Source organism: Rhinolophus hipposideros, assembly GCF_964194185.1.
Source record: "Rhinolophus hipposideros genome assembly, chromosome: X".
Classification (NCBI taxonomy): Eukaryota; Metazoa; Chordata; class Mammalia; order Chiroptera; family Rhinolophidae; genus Rhinolophus; species Rhinolophus hipposideros.
Genome location: NC_138046.1, coordinates 126,521,392 through 126,543,802, shown reverse-complemented (window position 1 = coordinate 126,543,802; position 22,411 = coordinate 126,521,392). Strand labels below are relative to the sequence as shown.

Genomic DNA, 22,411 nt, shown 5'->3' with positions numbered 1-22,411 from the left:
AACACCTGGGATGGCCTGTTTGCAGCCCAGAACACAGAGAGTTAAAACCTTGATGGAATAAGTGGAACAAAACCAAGAAAAAGGATTTGGGAGTGTCGGCTTCACCCGTCATCTCACGTTTTATCCCCTCCTCCCCTTTATCCCACCATCGCCTTGTACCGTCTGTCAATAATGGGTTGGGATGATGGACTTTTAACAAAAGTCTCTATCGCTTGGCTACTTTATCGTGAGCACGAGTCTCTCAAAACCAGTGAGGTCATGGCCCTTTCTTAACAGGGGGATTGCTTTTACGGCATCTGGGGTGTATTTCAATGTGTCACACTCCAGGGCTGCTCTGGGATGAATTATGTACCATCACTGCCACCTATTGACCGCTTGTTGGATTACTGGCTCTGGGTTCTTTATTTTGGGGAGCAGGAACCCAGACTCCTCCCCCCCAAAAAAAGGAAAAAAAAACACCTTCATTATTAAAAAAAATTTTTAAGTTATTCTTTTTTTACAAACTTTTGTTCAAAGTACATCTTATTTTTCATAAAACCTTCTGTTGAACACTTACATACATGCAAACCAGGGCACACATAGTAAGTATATATCTTGATGAATCTTTGCAGAGTGCAAAAAGCAAATACCCCAAAGCCTGCATCTGTATTGTATTGTGTTACATTATATTATATTTATTATATTATATTATATTATATTATATTATATTATATTATATTATATTATATTATATTATATTATATTATAGACCCAGTCTAATATTATAGTAAAATAAGACCGGGTCTTATATTAATTTTTGCACCAAAAGACGCATTAGAGTTGATGGTCCGGCTAGGTCTTATTTTCGGGGAAACACGGTGGGTTACACCCGATGATGGGCTGCTAGATCAAAGAGTCCACTGTGTACCCTGAGGTTTTGGTAGATTCTGCCGAGGATTTTCCAAGTGGTCGGGCCCCTGGAAAGGTATGGAGGTCCCCGGTTGCTTCGTGGTTACAGTAACCTGGGGAAGTACGATAACATTCCAAGGTCCATGTAAAGGGGGAAAAATAAAACACAGGAATAGAGAATCCGAAAACAGACCACAGAGCACGTGGGATGTCTCCTTGTGTGTTTTTTTTTTTTAATTATTTTTCAATTACAATTAACATACAATATTATTTAGTTTGAGGTGTACAGCATAGTGGTGAGACATTTATATAATTTATGCAGGGACCCCCTCCCAGTAAGTCTAGTCCCCACCAGGCACCATACACAATTATTACCGTAATATTATTGACTATATTCCCTGTGCTGTACTTTGCGTCCCCATGACTATTTTGTAACTGCCAATTTGTGCTTCCTAATCCCTCCCCCTTTTCCACCCAGCCCCCCAACTTCCTGCCCATCTGGCAACCACAAAGTGTTCTCTATATCTGCGAGTCTGTTTCTGTTTTGTTTGCTCTTTTATTTTGTTCTTTAGATTCCACATCGAAGTGAGATCCTCTGGTATTTGTCTCTCTCTCTGTCTGACTTATTTCACTCAGCATAATGTCCACCAATAGACAAATGGATAAAAAAGAGGTGTTACATATATTCAGTTGGATGTCACTTAGCCATAAAACAAGAAGGAAATGTCCTTGTGGTTTTAAGTCTGCGGGATTGAGGTGACTAAAAAGATTGAACCTGTTTTTACATGCTTATTATGCTTGTGTGTAAAGAAAGTGCCCATTCAAATGTTTTGAAAACTTTTTTTCTCCTTTCTTTCTTTTTTCTTAACGGTTAGCGCCTTAATGATGTGTATATATTCCGGATACAAGTTCTTTTTTCAGTAGTATAGCAAGTACTTTTTCCTACTATGTCACTTGGCTTTTCAATCCCTGGATGGCGTCCTTTGATGAATACAAGCAAGTTCCTAAGTATACGACTGTTTCCTTTACAAGTGGTATGTTTTGTTCACTGTTTAGGAAAACTGTCTCTAAACCAAGGTCACGAACATAATCACCTTGGATGTTTTCCAGAAGTTTTACTGTTCCTACCTTTCCCTTGTAAGTCTAGAATCCACCTGAAATCTGTATTATGGGATGAGTCAGTTTGGAGTCAACTTCCATTGCTCTTACACGTGGGCCTATAGTTAACTTACCATGGTTTATGACAAAATTATTATTTCCTGCTGCTTTCTTATTTTTCCTAGGCCATCAGTCAGGTGTCCCTATGTGAGTGGGTCTATTTTCGGATTCTCTGTTCCTTTTCTTTTTAAATTTTGGCACCAATAAGAGGGCTAGGGTTACTGTGACTTTCAAATAAGTCTCCTTAGGAGTCATGCAAGTCTTTCAAATTCGGTGTTCTTCCCCTGCCTCGTGTAGCCCCTTTAAGTTTCCATCTGAATATGAGGATCGTCTTGGAGCAAAGAAATCTTGTGGAATTTTGGGTAGGATTGCATTGATTTTATAGATCAGTTATGCAAGGATTAATATCTTCAAAGTATTGAGTCTTCCAATCCATGAATTTTATACATTTCTACATTTAGGTCTCTTAATTTCTCCCAATAATGTGTATTTTTTGGTCGGAGCCCTTGTATATATTTGTTAGGCTTATATCTAGTTTCTAATGGTTTCTGAGATTGTTGTCAATAGCATCATTTAAAAATTTAATTTTCTTGCTGTTTGCTCTCGGTACATTGGAGTTTTGGATCTGGTGACTTTGCTCAATTTTTCCATGTTAACAATTCTAAGATTCTGTCTAGATTCTTCCAGTTATTCTGCATACATAATTACACCATATCTAAGGGAAACACTGGTTAATTTCTTAAAATGAACTGTATGAGTCTATTTACACACAGTCAATGACTGTACGTTTCTATTTACATAAAATTATAGAAAATGTAAAATAATCTACAGAGGTGAAAAGGTGAGTGTTTCCTTGGCAGTGATGGGGGATAAGAGGGAGAAACTATTGAGGAAATATTTAGGGGTGATGGATGTGTTTCCTATCTTGATGGTAGTGATGGGTTCACACAGGTATGCATATGTCAGAATTCTCCAAATGGTACAATTTAGTTATGGTCACCTTACAGTATGCAAATTATACTTCAACAAAGCTGTAAGCAAAACACTGTTGAAAGTTGTTATATGTCCTTCACAGACTGGTCTTATTGTTACAAAATGTTTCTACTAAAGTATATTGTCTTAAAGCTTTGTTTTGGTTACCATTTATATGGTATATCTTGTTCCATATGTTTTCTATCAACCTTTCTGAGTTCTTACGTGTAAGGTATAACTCTTTAAGAAACTTTGAATTGGGTTTTGTTTTTCTGTTTAGTCAAGCACATTTTGGCTTTTAATGTGGGTAGTTTGTTGACATTTAATATAATTACTGGTATATTTACGCTTAAGTCTATCTCTTGGTTTGCTACTCATTATAATGGTTTCAAGGATCCTTTTTTCTCTTTTCTAATCTTCTTTTGGATGAATCATGTATTTTTAGTTATTCTGTTTTAGCCTCTACAAGGTCTGACAATTAAGTTCGCGAATTTGTTACAACGATGTTGCTAAACTTTGTTGATATCAGAGGGATTGTTCATTATGAATTTGTACCAACTGGACAGACAGGTAACCAAGTTTACTATTTGGAAGTGCTGAATAGGCTGTGTGAAAAAGTTAGACGACCTGAACTTTTCGCCAACAATTCATGGCTCTTGCATCACAACAATGCACCAGCTCACAGGGCTCTGTCTGTGAGGGAGTTTTTAGCCAGGAAACAAATAACGGTATTGGAACACTCTCCCTACTCACCTGACCTGGCCCCCAGTGACTTCTTTTTTTACCCGAAGGTAAAGGAAATATTGAAAGGAAGACATTTTGATGACATTCAGGACATCAAGGGTAATACGATGACAGCTCTGATGGCCTTTCCAGAAAAAGAGTTCCAAAATTGCTTTGAAGGGGGGACTAGGTGCTGGCATCGGTGCACAACTTCCCAAGGGGAGGACTTCGAAGGTGACCATAGTGACATTCAGCAATGAGGTGTGGAGCACTTTTTCTAGGATGAGGTCGCAAACTTCACTGTCTGGTCTCATATTGACATGTCAGTTTTGTAGTACTTTGATTATTTTTAAATACTTATCTGGAGAGTCCAATTTTCATTTTTAACTCAATATCTTGTAATAAATTTGGTACTTTGCCACTTCCTGATGATAGCAGAATCCAGAAAGCTTTTATTGGGGTCCATCTCACTCCCACATTGTGTGCGATTGTGTATTTTAATTCTATAGCTGTTTTATAAGATCACACATCATTTAGATGTAGAATGTCATCTGAATTTTAGTCTTTTTTTCATCTTTTCTATCAGTAATAATTTTCTTCTCATAGAACTCCCTTTATTATTTACTCTAGTTCACACTTAGTGCCGAAGGATTCCCCCCATTTGTGTACCTGAACGTGCCTTCATTTTACCTTCATTTTGGACCATATTTCACTGGGTATAGAAGTCTCACTTGGTGATTATTTTACAACAGCACTGTAATGGTATAATCTAATTTCCATTATTTCTCTGAGAATTCATCTTCCAATCTTATGTTTATACTGTGTTTCCCCGAAAATAAGACCCAGCCGGACAATCAGGTCTACTGCGTCTTTTGGAGCAAAAATTAATATAAGACCCAATCTTATTTTACTATAATATAAGACCGGATGTAATCTAATCTAATCTAATACCAGGTATAATATAATATAATATAATATAATATAATATAATATAACATAACATAACATAATATGTAATGTAACATAGTATACAATATATGTATAATATAATGCCAGGTCTTATATTAATTTTTGCTCCAAAGGACGCAGTAGGGCTGGTTGTCTAGCTGGGTCTTATTTCTGGGAAACAGGGTACAGTTGGAGGGAATACGTCTTTTTGCTCTTACTGCTTTTAAAATGTTTCTCTTGGGCTTTGGTTCTTACCAGTTTTATAATAATAGCTGTGGGATTATTATATACTTTTTTGTATTTACCTTAGTTGGGGTTGGTAGCATTTCTTGCAACTGTATTCGTTCTGCTCATTCTCTCTCTCTGTTTCTATGTCTCTCTCTCATCTTCCTCCCATTCCCCTATTCTTTTGTGTTTCTAATCACATGTATAGTAGGACTTTTCACCATGTCCCGTATATCATGGTACTTCTCTGTATTTTCCTCCCAGCTTTCTCTCCATGCTTCAGTCTCCGGGGCTATCTTCCCGTTAACTGATCTCTTTAATTGTGTCTAGTCAGTTGTTGAACCCACTTCTGGAGCACTTCATTTCAGTTACTGTATTTTTAGTTCAAATAAACACATTTTTAAGGGGAGGGGTTCACTACTCCATTGAAACTCTCCAACTTGTCCCTGTTTACAATTTATAGTCTGTGCCCCATGAATCACATATCTGGGTTTCGTGTGTATCTGTGTTTGTGGCTTGATTTTGTTTCCTCTTTATTTTCACTCATGTGGTCTCATCTTTCTATACGTTAGTTGATTTTTGAGTGCATGCAAGAAATTGTGTAATGGAAAAATGGCAGAGAATCTGAAGTCTGAATTGTATTACCATCATAATCCAGAAAGCATTTCTTTTTTCTTTTCTTTTCTTTTCTTTTCTTTTCTTTTCTTTTCTTTTCTTTTCTTTTCTTTTCTTTTCTTTTCTTTTCTTTTCTTTTTTCTTTTCTTTTCTTTTCTTTCTCTTTTCTCGTCTCTTCTCTTCCTTTCCCTTCCCTTCCCTTCCCTTCCTTTCCCTTCTCTTTTCTTTTCTTTCTTTTTTCCTTTTTTTCTGGCAGGAAGTTTCATAGAGCTGGGTTTGCCCACTCCCTGTCAGAAGGTGAGTTGGTATGAAATTTGACTTCTGTGTTTGCAAAGGCTGGTCTATTTTGGTTCCCCTTTCAGTGGCATCCGAAATGAAAGTTTGTGATGTTTAGAGAATCCCTCCTGGATACCTGATCATTCAAGGGGTTCTCAGCCTCATGGGACTGCTGAAATGTCTGCTCAGGTTCTCAGGTCTCACCTCTTAGTTACCTATATATTTGGTCCAATCTTTTTAGTTGTTTTTCAGCAGGAGCTTAATATGAAACAAGTAACTTCACAAGTTGCAGAAAGTCAAAAAAATTTCCTTTTGGGTTCCTAAACAGATTCCTCTATTTATGTTTTTAGTTTCCACCACCGCTGGCAGTAATAACTTTCACAAGATGATATTCCATAATGCAAAGAGGTGTTTCCCTTTTATTTGTTCTAAATTCGTCTCCTTGGGTCATGTACGTGGGCCTTCTGTGTATGTAATCTGGCTTGGTGATGTCCTCTCGCAACATTCCTCTTTCCAGAGTCACAGTCCTTTTGTGTTTAAAAATCATCCTTCGGCCTCTTTCTACTTTGAGCCAAGAATCCTCTGAATTGTTTTCAGTTCTGAAGTCTTTTCTTTCAAGGTGACCCACATTTCAGCTCGCTAGGGAGATGAATCGGTGAAACCATTATTATCTACAGATAAAGATAAATGGAGTTTGCCAGAGTCACATTTTATATACGTACATTTGTAAAGCTGCCAACAGTTATCGGAAAGGCTGGATTTGCACCAGACGGTTATTACATTCTTATGTCAGAATTTTCTCTGTGCTTTCCACATGATATGTAAAGAAGGATGTACCTATCTATTGCTAGTAAGAGTCGTGGAATGTGTATTATTAATTTTTCAGCTTCTATTTCATTGTTTCTATGTCAGCCTGTGGGTCATGTTCACAAATGTTAGCCTGAGGGGACTGAACTTCTGTCCCTGCTTAAGTTAAATTTGTGAGATTTTAACGTGTCTGCAGAAGACAAGCTGGGAAGCTGTATTATTTCACCATTTCTTATCAGATATGTAACCCTGGGTTAAGTGAAGGAAGGCTATCATTTCATGATGGCCCAGATGGAATTTGTTGATGGGTTCTTTGCTGAGAGAAACTGAGGTGACAGAAGTGACATTTTCCCTAATGCTACTTGACTAATCTTTTTTGAGCAGCTACTGTTTACTGAGCCGGTTGCTTCATTTGTCCATCAGAACAAATGTCTGTGCTATGTATTATTAAATAAGCTGAGTCTCGGTGAGAGTAGGTGATTTATCCAGCTCCTTTGTCTTCTGCGTGTCAGGGTCTAAATGTAGACCCTTCCACTCACCAACCCTGATTCGGTAAGGAAATGATTTATTTTCATGGGCTGCATATTTTTATGGTAGTACACTCATCTCATCCATCATTCGCCCGCTAAACGTTGTTTTAGATGATGGAGACCTTGGATGCATTCCTCATGTAGGTTGCATTGGGCTGAAGAGGCCTTGGTGGTTGGTCAGAGAGGTGTGAGTTCAAATCGTCCTCTCTCACTTGCGACCTCTGGCATGGGTGACAGGTGTCCCTGTGTGAAAATGAAACTTTTCAGCAGGAAGAGCGGGGGCCAAGCTATCTCCCTCACGGAGTTGTTGTGAGGATATAGAGGAATAATACGTCACAAGCTTTCAATGTCATTCAGGCAGCAGGAGTGAGCGCCTGATAAAATGGAAATGCCGTGACCCTGGTCTTTTACGTTTTGGGTGACTTTATCATTTTGCCTTATGCCGCCCTTACTAGCACTCCAGTTTATTTATGGATTTTACAGACATAATCGAGCTCTGGAAGAAGGATCTCCTATTGTCACTTTCACTTTCGAGTGTATGAGATAGAAACAATCAAAATTTTTCAAAACAAAGGCAAGTTTGTGATCACTATGTTATCTTCTACATTTTAAGTGTTTATTTATTTATTTATTTATTTATTTTTTACTGAATTTCACCAACAATGACTTTGGGGGCTGTCAAGTTTTTATCGCAAATTTATTTCGGTTTCTTAATGTTCTCCTTTCCCTGTGTCTCAGGACCTTTGCACATGCTGCCCCGTTTATTTTTTCTCAGCGCGTTCTTTGTCTCACCTCATTTCCAGTCATTCTCCCATCATTGAGTTCTATTCCTCCTCACACTTCATTTTCAATGTAGCTCCTTCAGGCGTCCTACCCGCTTTCCGCCAAGGTTGATAGGACCGTGATAAAGCTGCACCTGATTCTCCATGATTTTCCTTCATAGAATTTCTCACGGCTTGTTGTTTTAGAGCCGGTATTTATCAAATATCCAACTCTCTCCTTTGATAGTAAGCTGCCTGGTCCTGGGTCTTATGCCTATCTTGGCATAGAATTAACCCCTGGTTGTTTGCAGAATGTAAAAGCATTTCTGAAACTCTATAAGAATAAGAAAAGATTTATTGAAAGTCGAGAGAGAGAGAGAGAGAGAGAAAGAGAGAGAGAGAGAGAGAGAGAGAGAGAGAGACATCTGGCAAAGGGAAGTTTTGCCGGGACAGAGCCCGATCGGGACAGCTGTGTCGACGAGAAGGAATCCTGGGGTTTTATATTTTTCCAGGCAGGATGTAGGGTGCTCGTCAGCTTGCAGGGGGGCTGCCGTAACAATTGTCTCCTCCTAGGAACTGTCCCATTCCCATCTGTGATGGATGTCAGCTTGCAGGGGGTGGCTGTTGTGATTGGGAACCGTTCTGTTTCCATCTATGATGGATGTAAGGTGCTTGTCAGCCTGCAGGTGCAGTGCTAGCCAGGGGAGTCAGAGCCAAGTGGTTAATGTTTAGCTTACCCCTGCCAGCTTACAAGCCCACTCCTGTTATCTCTTTACTTGGCTCATCAATGCTGTGTAGACCACTCTTCAGTCTTCACACCTGGCTCTCGATGACTGCCCTTTCAGTGCATAAATCCATGCCTCACTTAATACAGGAATGAACTGGACTGTCTCCAACACGGGAACGGTGGGACCAGGAATTCAGGAGCTGGGTCTGTGAGTTGCCAACTTCCACCTGTTGTCAACTTACTGGGACAGCATCTCTGGGACTGTGGCCCAGACACTGTGCATTTCCAGGAGTGAGGCTCAGGTCTGCCTGGATGGACAGAGAGTCTATGAGGATGACCAGCCACACGATTTCTGCAGTGTGTTTGCAGTGAGGATGGGTGGACATGTCCACGTTCTCTAGTCTCTGTGGTTCATACTCATTGGGTTCCTCACGGGAGCCTTGGACTTGTATGGACTCCATCCTGGGGTCAGAGGCTTCCTTCCTGAGCCTGAATGCATCAGCTGCTGTAACAAACAGCCCTTGCACGGTCAGGGTCCATGGCTTGTTTGTGTTGCCGTCGGCTGGGGGCAAAGGTGTTCTCTGCTCCACGGAGTCATCCAGGCATCCAAGGTCTTCCCATCATTGTTCTCTGGCTCCTTGAGAGACAATGAGGCTCTCATGCTGACGCCAGCCATTGTACACAATCCCTTTGGATGTCTCCTACACATCTGGGATGGTCTTAGCTCTGTACCGTTCTTGGGAGTGTTGAGAAAAATGGTCACACGAATCGTCCGTAGGGGTTCATTTCCTTGTGGAATTCCAACTGAAGTAGGTTGGGGGGACCTTGCTCCCTACCTGACTGTGGTGACTGGAAAGAGGATAGGAAGCGTGTAGCCTGTCTCAGTACTCAGTACTGAGCTGCTGACTCACATCCTACGTCCTCAGTGTCATGGGGAAGAATTCGTCCCAAAGCCCCACTCAGATGCAGGGAGACCAGGTCATGGAGTTGGGGGTGAGCCCAAGACGAAGAAGCAGATGCAGACGTTGGTGAGCTCAGTGCTCTGTGCCCCAGACCTCGCCCCTGTCGATCTGAAAGTTCGTCACGGAGGCAGGAAAAAAAAATAGATGGAGTGTTTTCTGGGAAACTGCGTTGATGTGCATGAAGGTTTGTTCTAACCTGCTTTTGCTCTTTATAACAGATAATAGGTTGGCCTAACATTGAGACTTCCACTGCAGTAATGTACAACCCATTGTCATCAACTTCTCTCCAATTTGCAGACTTCACAGAGACCCCGACCACCTCAGTACACCTCATTTACACTTCTGACCCACACACGTCTTCCTCAGAGCTCATGGTCACCTTAGTGTGTCTGTGTACCCTGACCACCAAACCTAATGTCCCGTGTATTTGTTCTTCATCCCGTGACCTTTCTGAGTGGTTCCCCCAACCAGGAACACGTTGCGATGAGATTACTGTATTTATTATCCGGGTGGAGGAGGGATCTGATTGTCTATTCAGATTCCCACCTCCCTCCATTCCTGTTTCCTGTTGGACCTTCGGTCATTCTCTTATATCTTGCTTTGGGAAGAATGAGAAAAGAAAAAGACACAACTTCAATATGGTTTATATGTCTTATTAATTTAAAAAAAAAATAGGTCACCACAACTCTGGAGCCACGTTTCATATCAGTAATGAAGGATCATGAATGTCCCTGTAACGTCTTTTTCTTTTTTTTTTTTTTGTTCACCCCTAATTGTACCTTTTTGAATCTGGCCTCCTGTTAGCATTCTTCCTTAGAAGATTGAGCCCAGGCAGATGCTTCTACTCTCACTGAGAGACGGTCTTAGTAACATGTCCCTTAGCTAATTGAATCCCGCTCTGAAAAGTTAACTTGGACCCATCGCTGCGTAAGAACTTATAACATCACATGTTACGTAAGAAACGGCGGGCAGCTCGGGATGACAAAGCACAGCTTTCGTAGCCTCCACAGAAAAGGCTATCTAGCACGACCTGGCTGTTTGATTGTATTTCCCCCAGGAAGAAAGGGTTCTCTGTCATTCTGGTTAAGGTTGCCATTCTCTGAAGCTCGCCACAGACTAATGATGGGATGGTTATGTTTCTAGCAGCCAGTGGATAAAAGAGAAGGTGGCCCATCTGAAGAGTCGGTGGAACTAAGCCAGGAGCCCCCTGTGGATATCGCCAGGGACCCCAGGCCTCAGGATGCATTGCAGGTGGTTCCCCGATCCTTTGCTTGCCCAGCGGCTGTGCTGGGTGCTTTCCACTCTCACTGGGGCTGGCTGCATGCACGCACCAGCCCTTGTTACCTTGATTTCCAGCCTCACTTTGTTGAAATAGAATTCACCTGCTTCTCCCAGTGGCTGCAATCCGTCTGTCTTCTCTCCAGCTTTTTCCTGGGTGCTCGGTCCACTCTTTCCCCTTCCTAACAAGCATGCCTTTTTTCTCTTTAAAAACTGTTCTACGAAAGTTAATTGACATTGAGGGGCTATGCTTTCTGTTTTTCCTAGACAGCATGGAAACGAATGCCCAGTGATCCATTGTCTAAAATGATCCATTCTCTAAAAGCTGGAAAATGGAGGGGCGGGGGTGAATGGTTTGCTTCAAACCGAGCATGCAACGATTCCTTGTTTAGGGTTGAAAAAAGGATGTATTCCTTCTTTAGGGATGAAATGAGCGATGCCTTCTCCTGGCTCTTCCTCGTATAGACGGTCTCAAACCTCATTCTCTCCTTGGGTGCATTCCATGAAAACGATTGCTAATTTTTCGGTAACGATGGTCTAATGACACCTCCCAGGGGTCCCTGCAATAAGGGCACTGTGCCCGTTCATGTGGGTTCCACCCTCCTTACCTCACCACCTGCCTGCCCCACAGTGGGGTTAGGTCTTAATCTAGAAATCTGGGGTGGGGGAAGACGCAAACATTTCCTCTATTTGGAATATGACCTGCTAGATGGTAAATACTAGACTTTGCCTGACGCCTTTACCAGAATTTACTGTGGGAGAACACATGAATGTGTTTGTCTCTCAAAGCCAAGTGCTATATATAGTTTGAATGGATTTCTGGAGCTCTGGGTGACAGGGTTCCTTCCAAAACTCGCTGGTTAGCTTGTCCAGCATGAGCTTGTCCCTCTGTCACCGTCAGCCCCGGAATAATGACTTGGGGACTGCACCAACTGGATGTATGGTTATCAGTGGGTCACGTGGTATCGTGGTTATATTGACATGCCTGCTGTAGACAGCTCGGCCATGTGGTAGGTGTGGGATGGCAGGTGAGTTCATTACCTTCTCTTAGTGTCCATGAGATAGAAATGGAGGTGCCCACCTGACAGAGCTGGGGGCTGGACATTAGATGGGAGAGTGGTCTGGAAGAAACCCAAGTGAGCGCTTTCAGTCCAGGCCTACCACCATCTCAGGATGGCACCCAAAACCTTCTGCCTCCTGGAGCAATGCACGTGGGTGGGGTGACGTCCAGTGACGTGGGTGTTGTGAGCAGCCAGGAAACAGGCTTACAAGCCAGTGGTTTGTTTGCTGAATGGGGGTGCATTGCCATTTCTTTCTTGGTGTGTCTTCCCTACACTGTAGATTACCCGTTTAGTATTTTGTGCACAACCCTGTTATCGTGTTTCCCTGAAAATAAGGCCTCGCTACACCATCAGCTCTAAAGCATCTTTCGGAGAAAAATTAATATAAAAAGTGGTATTATATTATATTATATTATATTATATTACATTATATTATATATTATATTATATTCCCTGTCTTATATAAGACCCGGTCTTATATTATAGTAAAATAAGACCAGATCTTATATTAATTTTTGCTCCAAAAGACTCATTAGAGCTGATGGTCCAGCTAGGTCTTATTTTCAGGGAAACACGGTAGATAAAATCGAGGGGCATTGCTGTTTTATCTGATACCGACAGCCTCCTGCCTCACAGGTGATGCAATTACCACACTGTTTCCTGCTAAGCACTGGTGTGGGATGGGGCACCATGGATCTCACTAATTCCAGAAATTTTTAGTGCCCAGGAAATCATTGAACCCTCATCAAAGTGCTGTCCTGGAAAAGGTCATTTTCTGCTCTTATAATTTGCTTCACATATAGGATGGCTACATTTGGGTAAAATGTGAAGGAGTTGACTAGAGAGAGTTGAGCCTTCAATGTAAAAACTCTTTAAAACCATTTAGGCAAATAATCAGAGAGAGTACTGTGTACCCAGACATAGCAATTGTAGGTACCTGGTGTCCAGCACCTTCCCACTGACGCTCAGTATCTGCGAAATAAGTGAGTCAGGTCAGTGTCTGCGTATGTGTATGTGTGTGTGGTGTGTGTGTGTATGAATGAAAACACTACCACGTGTGTTTTGTTTTTTTAGAAAGTCAATCTGTGACAAAAATCAAGCTTTATAAATATTAAATGAATGAAAGTTATATGATAGCTTTAATGTAAAACTTCTTAATTTTGAATACGGAATTTAATATTTCTCCTTCTCATCTCTTTCTAAAATGCGTTAGGGTTTAAAAAGACATGAATAGGTAATGACTTTTTTAGCTGCCCAGTTTTCCTATAGAATCTGCCGAAAGTGATCTGTAGGTTAGCACATTCATTATGCCTTTTATAAAAATTTAGAATTAAATAGTATAATTTGGAGTAGAAAGAAGGAGCTCGAACTACTGTATCCTTGATGAAAACCTTGATGAACGCCAATAATACTGTGAATTTGTGCTAGAAATCATGTTATAAGTTTCAGTTTTATGTTAAATAACTTCATTTTCACTAATTCCTACAGAATATTACTAAAATTTGGGTTCAATACAAAAAAACGTTGTGCAGTATTATTGCAATATTTTATTACATGAAAACATTATTAAATTTAAAAAGTTAAATACAAAAAAACCCAAAAAACAACCTTCCAAAAAAATCCCATTTAGCTATTTATGGCTGTTTTGACAGTTATGTGTTGGTTCTGAAGGCTGTCTCATCAATTATCTTTGTTATACTCTCACCACCTATGCATTACTTCCTGGGTCTTAGTTTGGAGCAAAAGTCATTGCGGTTTAAAAGGTTAAAAATAATTGCAAAAACCACAATTACTTTTGCACCAACCTAATAACTACAAAATATCCTCCAGCATTATAGTACCATTCATTCCCTCCCTGCCCCAAAGCAAAACAATGCGATTATGTAAAGCAACTACGTAAATGCATTCATTTTCAAATTTCAAAATAAAAACAAAAACAACTCAATAGCTGCAATCCTACTCCATGTAGTTGGGACCCAAAGATGACCCAGAATTGTTTGGTTCACACCAAAAGCAAAGCCAAGTTACATTAGGAAATCATAAAACAAAACAAAATAAAAAAACGTAAAAATATAGCCTAAACATTTTATGTTGACTTAAAATATATACATGTCCATTCATTCATGGTTTCCTAGAGCATGAGTGTGCTAATGTCTTCTTTCTGGCATGAAAAATATACTCAAAATGGCATGAGGGAATACAGAAATTGCATCTTTCTGATTTACAGTTTCTATTTCTTTAAAGTGAAACAGGATTTAATGACACCTATAAAGCGATTTGAGTGCAGCCTTTCAACGTTTAAAACTTTCCTCCCAATTTTCACCATTGCCGTGAACAGCAACTTTTCCAAAATGACTCACTTTTATTGAGTCTTTACAAGGCATTGAATTAGTTTTACTAGATATAACTCTTTACATTTATCGTATTTCTTTGGTTTTACATTTTACTGTTATAGTTCGGCATTTAGCATAGAAAGAATAGAATGGAAAGTATTGTGTTACATAAAGAATATGTTATTACAAGAGTATTCATTTATAATTCAACAAAAGTAAATATTTTATTACATGAAATCTGTATTCCCCGATCTATTTAAGCAAAGATGACAAGTAATTTTGGCATTATGTATAAGGAACAGTTAGAAAGCTTACAGTCTTCTGAGAGAATACTAGGAAGCCCTAGAAAGGAACCCAGTGCAAGATTCATCTAACCATCAGCTTCTACCTGTGGGAGCGAGGGGGTAAGTAAGTGTCAGCTAAAAGAGCCACCACTGTGACTGAATTTATGGAATACTATTTTACGGAATACTGTGGAGGTTTTACATACCACTCTTATTCTCATACTTAATACTTCGGAATACCTCAAACCCAGGGTAACTAATCTTTCCAGAATTGGATTAGTATTTCACTAATTATTATATTAGTATTTCACTAATAATATTAAATTATTCTAGTTGTTGATACGTGAAGATTAACGTTATGATTCCCAGTTTCGTATTTTGCTTAGGCAACTTTGCTTTCCTTTTGCTCCATCTCAATGCCGTTACACACTTCCCGAATGCCCATCTGTCACCCCTGGTCACTGTCTCATGTCCCTATTCTAATGTGGGCTCTTGAAGACTTATAAGTGGAATGGTAAGAAGGGGTAAGGGAGAACAACCCCAAGAAAAAGTATATCACAAGTGAAACAGAATGTTTTTCCTGAAGACAAAGAACAGCAAGCTCAAATAATCTCTTTCCCCATGAGATCTCTAAAACGGGCAAGGTTTAGGAATTCAGGAGAAGAGAGAAAAGGAGAAACCACCTTGCCAATTAGGAGTCTCAAGGTCCCCTGTCACTTATCCCTAAACAAAGCAAGTTTCTTACAGAAAAACGGAGTGAGGAAAAGCCAGACGTCCACATGTGTATGTTTGAAAGTCTCTTCCTGAACTTTGATAAGGAAAGTTTAAAGGAAGTGTCTTTATTATTTTTGTTGCCCGATTTGAGTGCTGCACACAACTGTGTATCTGTGTGTGTTTCTGCGCTCTCACATTTGTGTGTTTCTGTATTCTCACATGTATCCCTTAAGAAGGTAGAAACTCTGCCATTGCAAGAAGAAAGCTATTTAAATTACTACTTACGTGGCGTTGCTGCGAAGCCCAGAATACTGTAGTGTTTATTTACATAAAGTGAACATTTTCTCTGTTTCACGTAGTTTGAAGAATGGGATTTTTTTTATTGTTTGATTATACCAGGGGTGCCAAAAAAATATGTACACGACTTGTATTCATCTTTTGTTATAGGTATATATTGAGCATTACAATTTTAATACAGATTTTTTCTTGCTTAAAATGTGTATACATTTTTTTTTGGCAACCTCTGTATATACTGTTACAAAACATTGAGGTTTTGGTGGGTGAAAGTATTAAATCATAGGTGTGTGTGTGTGTGTGTGTGTGTGTGTGTGTGTGTGTGTGTGTCACATGGTTTAGTGGCTAGAAATTAAAGCGATTCTTAGGAAAAAGTGAACACGTACAATAACAGTTTATCACATTTCAAAAAAAGTAGGCAAAAAAGAAAACTTCTTAAAAAACTCAGTTTTCATTTGAAATGTTTTGTGTTTGTTACATTACGATTTATACTTTGTTCTGAAGAAAAGCAGTCCTGACTAGCCCTGGGAATACTCCTGCTGAGACCTGAGGTCCCTTTGCAGAAGCGATGGCCGAACCAACTGGGTGCTATGGGCGTGTGACGCTGTGCGCTGGGCAGCTTCCACACGTCTTCTGCTGGCTTGTATTCTCTAGGTCGACCTGGCTATCTCCGTTTCCGAGATTTCCATAGAGGAAAAGGTCATGGAGCTGAGCCCCGAGGAAGAGAGGCGGCAGTGGGAAGAGGGTCGCATCGATTACATGGGGAAGGACGCTTTTGCCCGCATTCAGGAGAAGCTGGACCGGTTTCTGCAGTAGCTTGTGCATTTCTGTTGCGTGGAGCTCAGCTCTGTGATGCTGTGTCTTATGGACACCCCTCCGGCCCTTCCAAAGGGGAAAAGCCGTTCAACTACGTGCCTCTATTTATGCTTATTTATGCTTCACCAACTGGAGTGCCTCAGCTTGCAGCACCCCCGGCTGCTCCACCCATCCACACCTTCTCTACTTCTCTGACAGGTTGGTCCTTCCTCTCACCGTGTCAGCAGAAGGCAGCAGGAAGAAGCTTCTGGTAGACCCTTGAGAACACCCTTGGACAGGTGTTTCTGCGTCTGTCCTATATGGGATTTAACGTCACAGCACATTTTCTTCTGTCCCTAAGCTAACAACTCTAGTATGATGTACTCAGGACCTCGGGGGATCCTCAAGGACCAGGAAAACTCCTTTCCTTCGGGAAACGCTCAGACAGCGTAAATGTGCCTCTCTTTTACACGTTGCGAAGCATAGCTGAGACATGACATGGCTGTCATTTCTCTTCTGCAAAAACCCAATAGGACTTCCAACTGCCATTGACAGACACCCAATTTGGGAAACGCCACAGGTGTCGGGAAGAAAGATTCTAGCTGGCGTGGGAAATGGAACGTCTCCTGAACTGGTTGAAGCTGGTGATTTGACAGAACCAAGGTTTAATCCGAGTGGCTTCTGGTGACAGCTCGCTCCTCACAGGATCTGGGGGGTGGGGGGACTCTTTTTTTTGGAGGCGAAACCATTGGCGGTCCATTGCACTCGACTTCTCTTCACTGGGTCTCACTACCTCAGTTCTCAATAGCTATTGAGTCACTGTGGTCTGAGCCATTTCAACTCAGCTCTTTTGCAGGAATACTGTATTCTATGAGATTGAACACTGCATTCCATGTGAAGGCCGCCTCTTCATGTTGTGATTGGATGCAGTACACGGGACATACGTACTCTTGGTGGCCACCACAATCGTAATTAAAAATGGACAGCATTCTACTAGACAGAACGGAATGTGATCTTTTTTTGTTTGTGTAAAGAAAGTTTGAATGGTGGTTTTATCATGCATGCCTGACAGAAAACCATGCATGAATTAGACACAGGTTTGGAAGAAGGTGAGAGGGCTCTGTTAAAATTCAGTGTTGGGCCACATTTTCATTACCTGAAGCAATTTAGCTAGACCAGGAGAATCTGGGTTGAATTTATGGCATTCAGGTGTGGAATTCGCTTGGGCAAGATGTGTCTTAGGGATGTTATTTCTCATTACGTCCGGGTGGTTGATGATCTGACGCCTTGGTTGGTGTCTCACATATGCCCCTGCAGGGGTTCCCTGAAAATAGCGATGGGGACATAGCCACTGGTGGGTCAGCTGGGGTGGGGGTTGACCATCGGAGGAAAGCCATAAATTTGTGGCAGACAAAGAATGTCTGTGTTCTGTGCTCTGGGGTTGGCCAATGAAAACCAGAAGCCTGAGGCTGGCATCCTTGAGAGGGAAGGACCCCAGATGATAAATATTTGAGTCCGGTTCTGCCTCTCGGGGGGAGAACATTCGTGTGTGTGGGCAGTGGGTCACTGGCTTGATGTATACATACAACACGGACACCTGTGGTACGTTCCAGTGTGTGTCGTCACCTTTGGATGGACGCTGACGCATTCGAATTAAAATTTTATGATAGCAGTGTGGTCTCCCTACTGGTGTGTGCGTGCATTTGAGAGATCAGAATAATATTTGTATTTGACAGAGGCAAGGGATGTGGCTGCCTTTCTCCTACAGTAAATGTAAATTACCAAGGTTTTTTTTTTTTTTTTTTTTTTAAGAATTGCCATTAGGAGTAAAATGCATAGAATTAGGGAAGCTGCACGTTTTCCAAGCATCCATCCATCCATCTATCCATCCATCCATCCATCATCCATCCATCATCCATCCATCAATCCATCCATCATCCATCCATCAATCCATCCATCATCCATCCATCCATCCATCATCCATCCATCCATCACCCATCCATCCATCCATCCATCCATCTATCATCCATCCATCCATCTATCCATCCATCCATCCATTCATCTATCCATCATCCATCCATCATCCATCCATCCATCCATCCATCCATCACCCATCTATCTATCCATCCATCATCCATCCATCTGTCCATCATCTATCAATCCATCAATCACCCATCCATCCATCCATCCATCCATCCATCCATCACCCATCTATCTATCCATCCATCCATCCATCATCCATCCATTCATCTATCCATCATCCATCCATCCATCCATCCATCACCCATCTATCTATGCATCCATCATCCATCCATTATCCATCCATCCATCCATCCATCCATCCATCCATCCATCCATCATCCATCCATTCATCTGTCCATCATCCATCCATCCATCTGTCCATCATCCATCCATTCATCTATCCATCATCCATCCATCCATCCATCCATCTATCCATCCATTCACCATCCATCCATCCATCCATCCATCCATCCATCATCCATCCATCCATCCATCCCATGGTTATTGACCTCTCTGCCAGGCACTGTGACATGTTTTAAATCAATACATGAGAAGTTCAAGAACATTTCAATAACTTTTGAATGACATCTGTAAGAGATATAATACTGTTATTTCCTAAATGATGCCAGTGCCAGAATCTATGTTATCTCATGTCAGGTCTACAGAATTACATAAGTTGTGTTCCTGAGAGATGTGCTTTGGCCTGTACTATCACTGATGTGCTGGTATATAGAAAGGGTTAAAAAAAAATTTTATTGTTCTAGAAATACTATTCAAATATTTTTGGCCGGAATAAATGGCATCAGGAAGACAAGCATTTTTAGATAAATGGACTTGGCCCGGTGGATTAAGGTATATAGCTTTAGAGGAACCAAGTATAGGACTTTTACACCCCTGAGTCAAATCCTGCTGACACCATTATCTGGTACTTGAATGCTTTTAATGCAAATGAGTTTTAGTGATGGGGAATCTTCCAGCCACCACTCCTGATTTAGGTAAAGCAGACAAGCTGTCCTTTCTCATTTTACAGACCTCTGTTCTTTAGAGTTCAGTGCCATTGGTACAAACCAGAACAGTGCCTTAGGTTGTTATAAATGGGGTGGCTTGTCTACCAGCGGTTTCCCTCATGCTAAGAAACAAAACTGGAGTGTGTTTCTTGGCACACACAACCCGTTGAAACACATTGCTGCAGCAGCAAGGATACCTAGTGTGTGAAATATACTTTGCAGATAAAACATTTTCTTTGCAGCTTAGTAGCAAAAAAGTAAAATAAGGTACTGGAAGTATTACCAGCGTAGCTCCAATGTAATTGTTAACCAATTTGTGATCAGAGGGAACCAGCAGTTCAATAATCATAGTCAAATCTGCTGGGAGAAAAGGAAAACTACATCCTAAAGAGAATAGCAGGGCGTCTGAGCTTGGTTACAAGCCCCACGTGGGGCTGTGTACCTCTGAGTGTCTTTAATGCTGAGACCCTGAAATGCTGCAGTTAATACTGAGAACAGAACCTGCTAACATACACTCGAGTATTTCCCAGATTTGCCTGGCTCAATTTCCACCCTCTTCTCTTTCTTGGAACCCTTTCCTCCTGACTGCCTCCTGGCCTGATTTCAGCCCATGTGACTTCGTTACTTGGCCCCTGTCCAAAGAACGCCGACATTGACTTTTTGTCCTGGGACACACTGCTTAGTTCGTTTGCATTCGAGTGGGTGTATTCCGTTGAAGTGGATCAGATGGGGATGGAATGAAGGAACAAAGGCCAATCAGAATTTAGAGGCGAGCATCTGGGAAGAGCAGGTCTTGTTTGAGTGTATCTGGGTGTGTGTGGGGGGGATGAGGGGTGCTGAGTATTGGTGGCTGGCAACGGGCCCTGTCTGGTCATCGTGCCCGTACGTAGACCACGTGGAATCAGAAAAGACAGTGTCGTCTGTCCAGGGATTCCCCAGAGGCTTGGTGAGTCTGGCCGCACAGCAGTATTGCAGGTGGTGACTGGGGAATGGCCACTGCCTGTGGCCCCCCTGTGGCTATCAGCACCTCCCGAGTTGGACCAGGTTTCCATCACTTCCATCCATTCCAAAGGCTGTCACCTACAACGTGCAGTGAAAACCCATTCAGGTTCTCCCCTTGGGGGAAGAATAGGCCACCCCCTATCTGGAAGTGACCCAAGCCTCTGTTCCTCGGATCTGACAGCCTCTGTTGAATAGGCTGACCTTTGATATACAAATAGAGTATTTGGGGTCTGCAGTGCTCGGAGAAGACAGCGGGGTGGGTGGGGGGGGGGTGTTTGATCCCCAGTGGAAACCTGACTTCTGTCTCCTTTGGGGATCTGATTGCCGGCAAAGAAAACTCACCTGGGTTGCTTAAGCAAAAGCATGCATGTGTGGTGAGCGTGGGGGGTCCTACAGCAATAAAGGGATGAGTGGCGAGAGAGTGTTCTAGAGACAAGACCGGGAGCAGGCAGGGGCTTTCTCCCTCCAGAAACAGGAAGCACCCACGGTGAGCCCAGCCTGGGTCCCCCTTGGGTGCCTCTGGCTGGGGAGGGCACAGCATGTTGCTCTACCGTCCCACCTTGTACCTGGTGGGGAAGGGAGATCCAAAGTAGTATTGGGTGCCATTAGCAGCAGCCCCGGAAGAGACGGCAGAGCAGAAGGAAGAAGAAAGCCCACGACCACTTTCCTCATCGCCATCCTTCAAGGAGAGCAGGCTGTGGCTTTTTTCCATACACTCGTGGCTACATGGCACCACCCCCTGACACATGGGCTCACACACGATACGCCCATGTTGGGAGAATGAAAGTAGGTGATCTGTAAGGCATTGAAAACAGCGCCTGCAGTGTATCCAGGACTCAATCCTCGGTCATCTTTATTTTCACCCTGAAGCCACAGATGGCCATCCTCGGTGTGAGTGGGCCTCGCCCGATCAGTTGAAGGCCTGAATAGACAAAAAAGGCTGAGAAAGAAAACACTCTGTCTCTGCCTGTGGGTCCTCGGGCTGGGACAGGAGTCTTATGCTGCCTTCAGCCAGCATTGGCTCCCCTGAGTCTCCAACTTGCCAAGGGCATATCCTGGGACCTCTCAGCCTCCGTGCTCATGTGAGAAAAATGTTTATATTTTCTGTCTTCCTCTCGTCTATCTATGAAATCCCCAACTAGTTGTGTTTCTTGGGAGGACATTACTAAGGACAATCAGGAGGCTTGATTTTTGTTAACAGCGTGCTGGGGGAATGGACACGCCACATTCTACGGGAATACATGTTTGATAAGAAGGTAATTTTGTTCTTGTTGTTGGTTTGGATTAGAAACGTGAAAGTGAAACAACCCAAGTGTCCATCATTGGTTGCATGGACCGATGGAATATCACACAGTGGACGGCTTGTTCGTCACCTGCAGACTAGCAGGGCTCTGCAAGTGTAAGGGGTCAGTCATTTTAAGGACAGGTCACAAAATTGTCACGGAAGGCCTGACCTGACCCCATCTGTAGTGTACTTGGGACAGTGTTAACGACGGCTGCAGAAAGGGTGTTTGTCTGCCCTGTGATATTTATCATAGACCCAGCGCATTGCCAGGTCAGTTATCAGAGGCAGACTCAGCTCGTCTCAAAAGACTCTCTTTTGTGTGGTTGTCGGTTCTCGAAGCCAAAAGGGAGATCCGTTATCTGGCACCTTTTATCGTGTAGCTAAGTGATTTCTGGTTCCAGCTGAGGAGACAGGAAGATAGCTCAGTTCCCAGCCTGGACCTTTGGGGTTGTTTTCGTTTATCGGGAGGGTCACTTCGTAAGGTCTATAAACGTCTGACCACTACGCCGTCCACCTGATACTAATACTGAATGTCTGCTGTCATGAGAAATGTAAAAAATAGCTAAAAAGAGGAATGTTTTTGCTCTGTTGTGATAATGAGGCCTAGGTTACAAAGCGCCATTCTTCTTATAGCATGGAAAATGCAGACTACCGTTTTTTTCTTTTCTATGTTAAAAACGCACAGATTGTGCTTTCTACACTGGCCGGGTTCTCCTTCACTTAGGACAAACCTGGCAGTGTCTT

General features: G+C 42.1%; 1 protein-coding gene across 3 annotated transcripts in view; it reads left to right on the top strand.

The window, feature by feature from the left end:
• The window catches only part of GYG2 (glycogenin 2), a 35,045-nt gene extending 17,023 nt beyond the window's left edge, over window positions 1–18,022 (top strand). For 2 of the 3 annotated variants that reach the window (XM_081041891.1, XM_081041892.1), the window contains exons 9-10: window positions 10,736–10,843; window positions 16,211–18,022. In XM_081041891.1, coding sequence (XP_080898017.1) covers window positions 10,736–10,843; window positions 16,211–16,372 — 270 coding nt within the window. In that variant the 3' untranslated portion in view covers window positions 16,373–18,022. The remainder of the gene's footprint in view (window positions 1–10,735; window positions 10,844–16,210) is intronic. The other variant, XM_081041893.1, reaches the window with a different exon arrangement.
• The last annotated feature ends 4,389 nt before the right edge of the window (window positions 18,023–22,411 follow it).